Here is a 12679-nt window from a genome sequence, read left to right on the forward strand (position 1 = left end):
ACCTCGTCTCCTACCACCCCACCCTCTTGCCCACATGGTCCAGCCATGCTGGCTACTTTCTGTGTTTTCAACAAGCCAGGCTCGTTTCCGCCACAGGGCCTAGCCACCTGCTTCTCCCTCTGCCTGGAATGCTCTTCATCTCCTGCTCCTTTCAAACCTTGAAATTTTCAACTTGATACTCATCTCCTCAGAATTCCAGTTCCTACCAAGTCTGACGAGCTGGGATTGGACAACTATGAAATCTGGGGGAAATATGTAAAAGCAATTCTTTGCAGGCACTGAATGTCAAACAACGCAGGGCTACAAATCCTTAAGAAAAAGAACACACAACAAGGTGAGCTCCACATTCTCCCTGGATTTTTCTCGGGAACTTTTTATAAACCACAGTTCAGGGAAACAGAGCCCAAGCTGAACGTGGTGGCCCTGCTAAGTGGAAGAATCAGAGACTGGAGCTCAGGGCTGCTTTGACAGCTGGGGTTTATGGAACAAAGGAACAGAGAAAAGAGAGCTGCAGAGAAGAAATCCAGATACTATTTTAGAAATACCCCTTGGGTCCTCAGCTGAATCACTAGCTAGGAAGCACAGTGCAAGACTCTCTGACGTCCAGCAGTGAGCAACAGCTGGGGGTCAACTGCTAAAGCGGTTTCAGAGGTCACACGCTGCTATGAAGATGGCAGAGTTCTGGCTGAGCCAAAGTTCAGAGTTCCTAGAAAATGCTCTGGGAACTCAGCTGATACCACTGAAAGGCCAAGCCCTAGGAGCAAGGACCACACTTTAGGAATAAAATCAATCCTGGGGACTGAGGGTAAAACTGAAACTCACCTGCACAGGATTAATATGGTCTGATAATCATTCCACCACCTGCCAGAACAAAACTCACTCATCATTCTTTAGAAGAAGATAATAATCAGCAATCTCTACATGTCCTACAAAATGTCCAACATAAAAATTCTGTTAAAAATTACTAGACAGGCAAAGAAGCAGGAAAATGGGACTTAACTAAGAAATAAAATAGTTAATAGAAAAATAGAAACAGACCCAGAGATGATCCAGGTATTGGAGTCAGCAGACAAGACCTTCAAAATAACATATATATGTCTATATATGAAACATAGACAAAAATGGATGAAAATAAAGAGTATTTCAATAGAGGATCAGAATCTCTTAAAAGGGATAAAATGAATATTCAAGACCTGCAAAATGTAATAAATGAAACTGAGAACCCATTGGATGGATTTATCAGAAGATAGGACAGAGTACAACACAGGAGTAGTGAATGAAAAGACAGGTCAATAGAAAACTCAAACAATGCACAAGAGAGAAAAAAATGTAACAGTTTCAAAAGATGTGGCATACAGTCAAAAAGTCTGTATTCCTAGGAGAGGAGAGAAATAATACAGAACAAAATATTTGAATAAATAATGGCCAAGAATTTCCACATCTGATAAAAGACATGAATCTACAATTTCAAAAAGCTCAGAAAAAAAACAAGCAGGAAAACACACAAATAGAACCACACCAGGCAAATCATAGTCAAACTGCCAAAACCCAAAGATAAAAAGGAAAGCCTAAAAGCAGTCAGAGATAAAACAACATACTTCTTTCAGGAAAACAAAGAAACAAGAAAACCAGAAAACAATGACAAAAACAAATAATTTTTTAACAGAAACTATGGGATCCAGAAGACAATGGAATGAGATCTGTAAAGTGCCAAAAGGGGAAAATATCTATCCACCTAAAATTCTGAATCCAAAGGGGGGGAAAAAGAAAAAACTTTTAAAAGTAGAGGAGAAAATTGTTTTCATAAAAAGAAATATGAGATAATTCATCACTGGCAAGACCCTGACTATGAGAAACAACAGAGCTCTTCAGGCAGAAGGAAAACATTCACAGAAGTGGGAAAAAGAATGAATAGCGCAGAACATGTAGAGATATGGGTAAATATAAAAGATTATTGATTGTTCAAAGCAGTAAGAATAACAATCCTTGTAAGTGTTATCATACATAGAAGTGATATATAGGACAAAAATAAGAAATAAAAAGAAGAAAGGGAATAAAAGACGTTGAACTATTAAAAGATTTTTGCATCATGGCAACACGGTAAAAGTCCTAATTTAAGGTAAATTTTAATAATTGATAGATGCATTTTGGAGTTTTTAGGGTAACGATTAAAAGAATGATGCTAAAATATATACTAGAATAAGCTAATGGAGAAGAAAAAGGAATAATAGAAACTGTTTTAATAACAAAACCAAAGGCAGAGAAGGAGGAATAAAAGAAAACAGAACCAATGAGAGGACTAGAAAAACTGGCCACAAGGTAGAAAGAAACAATTGGATCATGACATATATGCTGTTTCTAAAAAACACATTTTAAATATAAAGATACAGATAAGCTGCAAGCAAAAAGATGGATGGCATAAAAACTATGCACACCACAGTTTTTCATTGTATACCATGACTTACTGAAATATGTGTTATTACACATACAATTATAACATAAACATAATATTATAACATAAGGAAAAAGAAATGATGTGACTACTTTAATATCAGACAAAGTACGTGTTAGGGCAAGAAGTGTGACGGATGCGAGACATTTCATGGCAGAAGAATCGATTCAGCAGGGCGACATAACCATCCTAAAGCTGTCTGTATCTCATAATTTCAAAATATATGAATCAAAACTAACATACCTCAAAGAAGAAATACACAAGTGCACACTCAGAGTTAGAGGTTTCAAAAAGTATCTGCGTAAGTGAGAAAACAAATAGACAACACACCGGTGAAGACACCAGATATGATTAGCACAATTAACCACAGAATATTCATTCTTTGCAGGGCACACATAGGATATTCATCAAAATAGACTATCATCTGCTCAATAAACCCAATCTCAGCAACTTTTAAAAGCTTAAGATAGTATAGCGTTTGTTTTCTGACAGCAGTGAAACACAACTAGAAGTCAATAACACAACGAAAACTAAAAAATTTCACAGGTGCTTGGAAATTCAGCAACATGCTTCTAAATAACCCATGGGTCAAGGAAGAAATCCCAGTAGAAATTAGAAACTACGTGGAACCTAACAGACATGAAAAGTACAACATACCAAAATGTGTGCACCGCCACCGAAAAGGTGCTGAGAGAGAAGTGCATAGATTACAAAAGGAGAACAGTTTAAAAATCAATAATCCAAGCATTCAAAACAAGAAGCAAGAGAAAGGACATCTAATTAAACCAAAAGAAAGGGGACGAAAGGAAACAATGAAGATATAAGGAGAAAACAATGAAATAAAATACAGATATACAATAAAGAAAATCAATAAAACCAAAAGATGATCTTTTGAAACGATTGATAAAATTGCTGAGAGAGAGAGAGAGAGAATAAAAGGAAGGGAAAGAGGGAGGGAGGGGAGAAGGAAAGGGAAAGGGAGAGAGACAGAGAATGAATAAGAATGAATACAGGGGTTCAACACTAAATATCCTACAAACACACAAGACCACCATAAGAGTATGAGCTTTCCATCCTGGGAGCCCTGAAAATTGAGTACTGCCCACAGATGAGGAAAATGACTCCGAGGTCTGTACCTTGGCTCAAAGTCACACGTGTAGTAAGGGCAGAGCTGGAGCTAAACCCTGTTCGATGGAGATCTAAGCCCACTGCTCTGCCCGTGGCACCTTCCGAGCCCCGATGTGCAGAATTACCATTTGGGACGCTTGAAAGCTCCTCAATCTGAAAACACAGGCTCTGATCTTAAAGTGTAAACACCCCTCCACATTCCCCCAGACACCCGTTTGAACGGCCTAAGCAGAGGGGCCGGCTTTCGTCTTATGTCCCAGGTAAGGATGCGACTCTGGAGCAGAACGCCCAGGGCCCAGGAGCGGGTCTGAGCTCCAACCCTTCTACCTGTGTGACTGGTCAAGTCACTTCACGTTTCTGTGCCTATGTTTTCTCATCTGATAAATGGAGATGGTGATTGTGGCCCCCTCGTAGAAGTGCTGGAGTCAGGGGGTGGTCAGCCCTCTAGAAAATGAACAGGAGGAGGAGGAGGAGCTATGCCGCGTCAGCCTACCTGGGGGCCGTTGCCCAGGGACCTCAGAGCTGACCCGCGGTCCGCAGGACACCACGGTCTTCTCTCCTCTTTTTCCAAATGTGTGGCTTTTCCTTGCCCTCCATCCATGTTTCCTGGCAGAGCACTGGATGTGTCACCACTTCTCCCAACCAATGATGGAGCAGCAGAATCAGCACCACTTCCGGAATTCTTCATGCCTAAGGAAGGTCCCATCTGCCCTCCAGCCAGACCCATTTCCTCCTTCACTGGTGGCCAGTGGCTTCCTGTAGTCGGTGGCTCTGAAAGCGGAGTCACCTGCTCCCCCCTTTCCACACTGTCCACCTTGCCCCCTGCCGCCGAGCTTCTCCCCTGGAGGCGCTCCTCTGCTCTCCCCAAACGTCCCACCTCCCCGCTCATCCCCAGCATGACTTCCATCTCCAGGGCTCGGATCCTCTGAAGAAGACTCTCGTTCTCCCCCCTTAGGGCCCGGATCATCTCTTCTATTCCCAGTGCTAAGTCCTTGATCAGCTCTTTGTAACTGACCCCGAGCTCTGAAATCAGCGCCCTGAGCTCCCAGTTTTCCCGGGTGACGTCCTCCATCACGACCTTGGATTTTCTAGAGTTCTCAGACATGGCTTTCTGCAGCTGGCCCACGCGCCCTTTCAGTTTTTCATTTTCCTCCTCGAGCTCAGAAATTTTGTGGTAACTTTTCCCATTGCAGTCTTCAAGGTCAGAGACGACCTGCAAATATAAGTCCAGTTCCCTCTTTAAGTGAGAGATGTCTCCTAACAGCACGCCATTATCCCGCTCCAATGCAGATATTTTGCTCACATTTCTCTCCCTCTCTTTTTCGAGGGCACGTATTTTTTTATGGCATTTCTCTTGGTCTCTCAGAAGTTTGGCGTTGGCATGCAAAACTTTGCTTCTCTCCTTTTTTAGTCCAGAAATGAGCTGATGAAACCTTCTCCTGGCTCCCTCGAAGGCTGTGGATGGCTGAGAGAGCTGGCCCTGCATAGAGGGCCCCTCGGAGCCCGGGCTCAGGGCCTCCAGGTCTGGAACCATCCATGGAAGGACTTCGTCAGCTCCCAGAGCCTCGGCCTCTCCCAGCTTAACTTCTTCACGACTGTCCTTGGGGTCTGCTTCCTTGGCAGGACAAGTGTCCAAGCCCTGGTTTGCCAAAACCTGCTGAAGACGAGCGTGCTCCTGGCAGCTGTGCCATCTCCGAGCAAAGCTCCAGTTCTCTCCCACCAACGTGGAAGCTTCCTGTCCACAAAGCCCACTCCCAAGCTTCAGGATGGAGAGTTGCTGGAAACAAGCCTCCATCTCCTTTTCAAATGCGTCTATTGTGAGTGCAGACCCGTCGTGCCCTTTGTGTGGAGCCCATGGAGGACTGGTGGGTTCCGCCCCGTTGGGCGATAAGGCCTCTCTGAAAGATGACGGCAAACCTCTCTCTTCCATTAGGGAAAGCGCTTCCTTGGCCTCACATTCCTCGGAGCCAGGTTCCTCTGGTCTGGACCCTTCTAGATGCAATGTCTTCGCCTCCTGCTCTCCTTGCCCTTCATCCCCAGGGCTTTCCTCGTGTAGAAGCAGAGGGTTTCCAGACCACACGTCAATTTCCTCCGTGTCCTGAACTGTCCTGATGGCTCTACCCATCTCTGTAAGGAGCTGAGCGGCTGCTGGAGGCCGCCCTCTGGCGCCGGGAGCCCCGAAGAAGGTGGCTGGGGGGATCCGTTCCTCGTCTGATGTTGAAAGCCCCCCCAGGAGGACCCAGATGTGCCCTTCTGCCCGCTCCCTCCTGCTCAGGAATTCGGGACCCTCTGTTGACACGGAGGCCTCCCCCTGCAGAAAAGGCAGGGGAAGCTCCTGCCTGGGCCAAGGGCGGGAGGCAGCGGCCTGGGTTTCTGAAGCCCCACGCTCATTCTGCAGGTCTTCCTGGGCGCCAACACCATCCTCCAGGCTCAGGTTCTCCCCGTTTTCCTCATGTAGCTGGAACTTGTCACCAAGGTTGTCCTCCTCTCTGCCCCAAGTCCTCCTCACCCCCCACTCCTCGGATATCCACGCTGGGATTCCTCCTTCCGCATGCCAAGGGTCGTTTCGGCCACTGGGCCCTCTCTTGGGAAAGTGGTGATTTGAAACCTGCGGGGACTCCTGGCAGAGGGAGGCATCGAGGCTCCTTGCCTGGTGATGATCCCGGCAGGGCTGTCCCACGGCTCTGGGAGCAGGTGAGGGCCTGGCGTCCAGCACTGGTTGGGTTTGGAGTACTTCTGGGGAAGCTTCCTGGAGCAGCAGGAGAGCGGGGTCCCTGGCCGGCCCCCAGGGAGGGAGTGTGGACGTCTGCACTAGGAGGAAGGACTCTTGGGCCGGGCTGGCTGCTAGCCTTTGCTCCACCATCCAGGCCAGCTCCATGGGGAGGAAGGAGTCGTCCACGCATGGCGCCGGGGGGCAGCCACAGATGAGGAGGAGACTCTGGTCGTGCAAGCTGGGCTCAGCCAGAGGAATCTGGGGATGAAGAGAAGACAGGGTATGAAAGGGCCTCTTCTTCCGTTTATTCTCTCCCCACCTCTCTGACCTCAGCTCTGGATGTTCTTATGCTTCTTCACCCAGCCGCATGGGCCTTTCTAACACCACACCTGCTGCCACCCTGCTAGTCCTTTGCTCAGAACGTCCTTCCCCCACATCCCCTCATGGCTCAGCCCCTCTCTTCGTTCCCACCTCATCTCAAACATTGCTTCCTCGAAAAGGCCTCTCTGACCAGGGCCCCCACTCTCTGTCCATTGACCCCCCTTTATTCCCTCCACTCCCTCATGTCATACATCTATGTGGGTGGAGTCTAATTCCCCTACAGCCCCGTCCTGTTCAATATGGCAGCCATAGGCCACAAGGGACTTTTCAAAGGTAAAACAATGAAATGAGAGCGAGCGTTCAGTTCTGCAGACACACCAGCCCCCTTTCAGATGCTCAGACGCCATGTGCTTCGTGGCCACTACCCTGGACAGCACAGATATAAAACGCTGTGCCCGGTGGCACAGAAGTTTCCAGTGGGCAGTGTGGCGTACTCTGCTCCCTGGGGGCAGGGACCCTAATCTCGAGCAGGGCCGGGCACAGAGGAGGCGTTTCACAGATGTTTTGAATATATTTTTATAGTCACTTGATTCAGTAGGTTTATCCAGAGCGGAAGACTGGCAGGCTTACAGAACGGACCCGCTAGCAGGGAGGGCGGGGGCCTGGGAGATGAACCCTGGCTTCATACAGGCTCGCTGCGAGCCCTCGGGCTCACATACAACCACGGCGACCACGCCCCACGGCCCAGGGATTCCCACGCAGCCTGCCCTTTCGCTGCCCGTCTCTGTTTTCCTGTCCATCTAACTCTACCCCTCCACCTGGGTCCAGCCAGGGTCCAGCTTCTCCATGAAGTCCTCCTGACCCTGGCACAGCTGGCTCTCAGCTCTTATCTCACTTTGGGTGTGACGGCACACCACGCAGCAGCTCGTAGCGGGACACGAAGGAATGAAGAAACACGGGAGGCCCTCTCTGCGGAGAACCACATCAGGGCTGGCGGGCCTTAGCGCGGGTCCAGTGTATGTCTGTTCTTTACTGACAGGAAAATGGAAGCTGAGAAAGGCTCTGACTCAGCGCGAGCCGGGCAGGGCCTGCTGTAACTGGGTTTCTGACCCTCAGGGGACAGTGTGAGGCAGAGTGTCGGCTAGAGAGACGGTTCCACATCCAGCACTGGGGCTGTGCAGCCTTGGGAATCCCAGCAGCTCTTAGAGCCCCGGATTCCTCCCCTCCAGAGGGGGCCTAGCTCCCGCCTCATACGTAGCTGGTTGGAGGCTTCAGTAGGATGAAGCATGATACGTGGCAGCTGGAGCCCTAAGGCGCACAGAACGTCTCCTGCCTCACCTGTTCATGGGCAGACCCCGCCAGGTCTCCCAGGAGTTCAGCTGTGGTCTCCAGGCCTGGCACCAAAACAGAGGGGCCTCCTCTTCCAGCCCCGATGCTACCCCAGGCACAAAGCCCCTCGGAGGACTGGCCTAGGAAAGGACAGGAACCAAGGGTTAAAAAGACCTTCCCAGAAGCTTTCCCGCAATTGCCACCTACTGTCAGGATACATGGCACAGTTAGCTGCCTGACGATCACCATCGCCTGTCAGGCGAGGAAACTGAGGCTCGGAGATGGGAGATGACCCTCCACTGATGAGCAGTGGCCCTGGGTCTAGAAACCACTTCCACGGACCAGAGAGCTCACGCAGGCAACAAAATCCACAACACTTCTCTCGTCCCACATTTCCTCATCAGCCACACAGGGTGGTAGTCCCCACCCGCAGCCCCACACAGTGGGCCGTGAGCCCAGGAGCCACAGACCCTGCGTGACTTGTCAGCTCAGCTCTCCAGAAATGGGACAGAAGGGGAAAGTCCGCCTTGCTGTCAGCAGCACCTGGGGCTAATGACCCCCTTATCCTTACACTGCACTTGGGCTTGGGAAGACTGTGCTTAGGCCACAGACACGCAGGTGGACACGGTGGCTCGGGGCTCCTGACTGCAGCGGCTTTTGCGGCAGAGACCCTGGAAGCTGTGCCCGAGACCGTTAGCAGAGACATAGGTTCTCGTCACGGGCAAGTTAGGGACAAGGGGCTTCGTGGCCCCAGCAGCTCCAGGGCATGGCACCTGAGCTGTCACTGGGGTAGAAGTGGTCATTACAAGGACAACTCCTCAGTGCAAAGACAACTCCTCCTGAGAGACCCGACTACCCAATGCTGCCAGCCGTGTACACTGAACAAGTGACACCACCTCAGCGAGCCTCAGCTTCCTGTCTGCAGAGCAGGGCGCCCACCCCTCCATCACCAGATGTCAGCAGCACGCCAGCCCATGGTGGGTGTCCACGCCGGCGCCCCATGTCCCACGCACCGGGCTCCCACACACCTGCTGAGGCCCTTGGTCCTGGGACACCGTCGGGGCTGAGGGAGGTATGCCGGTCTTGGCTTCTGCAGGCGCCCAGCGCCTCCTCCCTGGGCAAGAGCAGCCATTCATCCCGAACACAGCCCGGGGCGTCCTTGAGAAAGACACAAAAATCAAGAGAGTTGAGTGTCCCTGGCTGAATGTGTACTCAAAGCCTGTCCCTGTGTGTCCATCCCAGTCACCCCAGGAGGGAACTCAGAAGAAACTGAGGCTCCGGGAGGAGAAGGCCCATGGCCCGGCCATAGAGCCCTGTCCTGCCCTCTTGGTCCTACAGGCCAGATTGCCGGCTATTAGCCCGCAGGCTCCGTTCTGCAGACAAGGAGCAGGTCTGTCCAGTCAGACACCTCTGGGCTCCCTAAGGCATCAGGAAAGGCCCCCACTCCCCTCTACTTCCTGTTCCCTCTGGGTCCCAACAACGGAGGTGGGCGCTGCCCAAGGGCTCTGGGCAAGTCCCCAGTGCTACAGCCAAATGCCTTGGGTGATGCCCCCCTCACTTTGGCCTCTCCCCAAGGCAGGCGGATATAGAGCGAGGCGCCTCCCCAAACTCCCATCCCCCACAGCACTACTTAGAGGCACCACTGCTTCTGTAAAAGGGCTGGCAGAAAAACTCAGCACTGACCCTCGGTCTCGGAGAGGTTGGGGCCATCTCCTCCAGGTCCCCTGCCCTGGGCTACCTCTAACTGGTTCTAACAGGTGCTACCTGCTTCCCATCTGCCCCCCACCAGACCTAGAGGTCCTTCAGGATGGACACTTGATTTCATTTAGTCTGCACCTTCACTTTAGCCTGGCACACAGTAGGTGCTTCATAAATATGTGATAGCTGGATGGATAGACAGAACCTGCAGAAAGACAGATGTTTCACACGTACTCGTGTATTTATTTGGCAAACATTTATTAAGCTCCTACTATGTGCCAGGTGCTGTTCTAGATGAGGGGGAAACAGAAGAGAACAGGTAATGCCCCCTCTGACCCCTCCTCACCTGTCCCCAGGTCCTCACCTGCTCCCAACAGACCCTGCATTGACTCCTAGCTGCTTGCCTTCCTATCCTGCTCACAGCTGCCAGGAAGACCCCCTAAAATGCACCCTCCAACCTACAAGGCCGCCCTTGGGTCCCTCAGGCTACAGGGTCAGTTCCAGAGCAGTCCATGGGCTTGTCACGCACCGCCCTGCCACTCCTCACCCTGCCCTGGCTTCCACTCACGGGGCCTCCTTCACCCAGCCCCTCACACCCCCCCTCCCTCTCCTCCCCTCTGGCCTGCCTCTGCACCTCTGTGTGCTGGGCGAAGCCAACCTCCCACTCTCAGCCCCCCCACCACCTTCCCTCAGGCTCCCAGCAATCCTACTGAAATGGAAACTGGAATCAGGTTGCTCTCCTGTCCCCTATCCTTCCATGCTTCCCCCTGCGCTGAGAGAGAAAGCCCACCCCACCCTGTCTGGTCTCACTACCCCCCCCCCCAATTTCTGCTTCTTGAATCTACCCTCGCCCTCCGGCTCAGAGCCTTGCACCCCTAGTGCCTGCTGCCGGCACCGCTCTTTCCGCTCCCTCTGCCCGGATAACTTGCTCCCCTCTGGGCTCATCTGAAAGGCCAAATCCCTAATGAGGCTTGTCCAGCCTCCCCCAAATTAGTCCCATTCCCTCCCTCACAGCATCTCCTCCTCACACCCCAAGTATCTGTGCGATGGTTTGTGTCATGTCCAGCTCTCCTCACAGGCCAAGGAGCTCAACCCTGCCACACCTTAGAATCGCCCAGAAGCTTTTAACAAGCACCAAGCTGGGCCTCAGCCGTGACCAGCTGAAAACAGAAGAGCCATTCAGCCGGTCTGGCTGACCCTCTGCAATGCCTTCCTGCTCACAGCCCTTTGAGCTGCCTCTTGTTTTTATCCATTTGGTTCCCACATGATCAGAATTAAACAATTTGGTCAGCAGTTCAAAATCACCATTAGAACAAGGTGGAGAAGAGTAAATGAAGGAAAGAGAGAAAGAAAGAGAGAGCAAATGAGAAAGAAGACAGACAGAGGGAATAGGATGGAGAAAGGGAGAGACGGAAATTCCAAGTGAAAGCAGCAAGAAAGGAAGTGGAAGGAAAGAGGAGGGAAAGGAGAGGTGGGCAGGGCAGTGTGAAAGCCGCCATTGTCTCACTGTTTATTTCTGTTTGTATTTTGTTCCAATACCGAACCTGACCTCAATTCAGTTTAACAAACACTGTCTGAGCAGTTACCATGTGGTAAGTCCTGTCATGGACCTGGGGAAACAGCCATGGATGAAACACACACAGACCTCTGCCTTGAGGAGGTGCCACCCAGCGGGATGGGGGAGCATTCAAGAAGAGGACACTATACCCGTTTCATTTCACAAGTGATGAAATCAATACTCAGAGAGGGAGAGTGACTTGTCCAAGGTCACACAGCACACACAGTGGGAGAACAAGACCAGAGCTCAGGGCTCTGAACTCGACCCACTCTTCCTCTCCCCCTTCCCGCACCTCTCTGCTTTGTCTTGTCAATCTTTCCAGCTTTCCAACACCCATTTACATTTGCATGTAACTTTGTATGGTTTTAGCTTTAATGTGTAATTATTTTGAAAGATAAGCAAAAGGAAGAAAACAAAAAGTCAATGATATACAGACACAAACATAATTCTTGTGTTAGACTATGTCCTTCTGGGCTTTTTTTCTATGCATAGACATTTAAATTCTGTTTCTACAAAACGTTCGTTTTTGCTTTGTGTATTTTTCCTTTGATGTTATGGAAGGAGCATTTCCTCACAGGTTCTCCCGCCTAATAATGTCTGACATAAGAAATACCTTAACTTACTACAACGGTTCCCCTTTATCGGACATTTAGATTGTTTCCAATGTTTACCAACTCTAAATAGCGCTGGGGTACCTTTACTATTTGAGAAATATACAGAATACAATGGAACCCTGAGGTTTTGCTTATTTACAATTACTTCACAAGTAACGGAATCGGAACTGACCTTTTTGTGTAAGATGACTGGCCATGTGTATTTCCTTTTATATTATTTGTACGTTCATGGTTTTTGCCCATGGTTTATTTTTCGATACTATCGACACTGTGATTTAAAGCCCTCGCTTGCTGCTGGAGTGGGTGACAAATGTGACACAGGCATTTCTGCACAAATGCAAGCAGTGACCAGGGAGGGGCTGCCTGAACTCGCTGAACAATGAAAAGATTCCTGTAACGGCCACGAGGAGCCGCTCTACTCCCGCCGCCGGGCAGAGCGGCAGGTGGAGCACGCAGCCTGCCTGAGGCTGTCTCCCAGGACACGGTCTCAGCTCGCAATAACAGCCTGACGCTGACATTTTTAGGATCGTGAGTTTTAATCTCTCTGTATGAGCCTCCCTGTTCCTCTCTATGCTGTCCTCTGCTGTAGCGGTCAGCGGTCCAATTGCCATTGTCTGCGGCCGTGTCATCTGCCCTACAAGCTGCGGGAGAGCAGGGTCACCTCTGCAGCCCCAGGGACCAGCGTAGTGCCTGGCACATGGCAGGCGCCCAGCGCACACTTGCTACAAAGCACTGGGTGGGTGGGAGGTGACACATCTCCAGATGGGCCTTGCTTGTCTTGCAAACCCATCCTTTTAAATTTCCTTTCACTTGGGACCCTGAGCAGAAACTCAGGGACAGGAATTTGTCCTCCCCAAATTCCTCCC

At 50.4% G+C, this 12679-nt stretch overlaps 1 protein-coding gene across 10 annotated transcripts in view; it reads right to left on the reverse strand.

Annotated features, from left to right (window-relative positions):
- The window catches only part of LOC308492024 (uncharacterized protein C4orf50), a 104633-nt gene that overhangs the window by 75863 nt on the left and 16091 nt on the right, over positions 1–12679 (reverse strand). For all 10 annotated transcript variants that reach the window (XM_081036312.1, XM_081036309.1, XM_081036311.1 and 7 more), the window contains 3 exons: positions 8972–9101; positions 7953–8083; positions 4074–6551 (listed from right to left, as the gene is read on the reverse strand). In XM_081036312.1, coding sequence (XP_080892438.1) covers positions 4074–6551; positions 7953–8083; positions 8972–9101 — 2739 coding nt within the window. The remainder of the gene's footprint in view (positions 1–4073; positions 6552–7952; positions 8084–8971; positions 9102–12679) is intronic.

This window comes from Rhinolophus hipposideros, assembly GCF_964194185.1.
Source record: "Rhinolophus hipposideros genome assembly, chromosome: 1".
Classification (NCBI taxonomy): Eukaryota; Metazoa; Chordata; class Mammalia; order Chiroptera; family Rhinolophidae; genus Rhinolophus; species Rhinolophus hipposideros.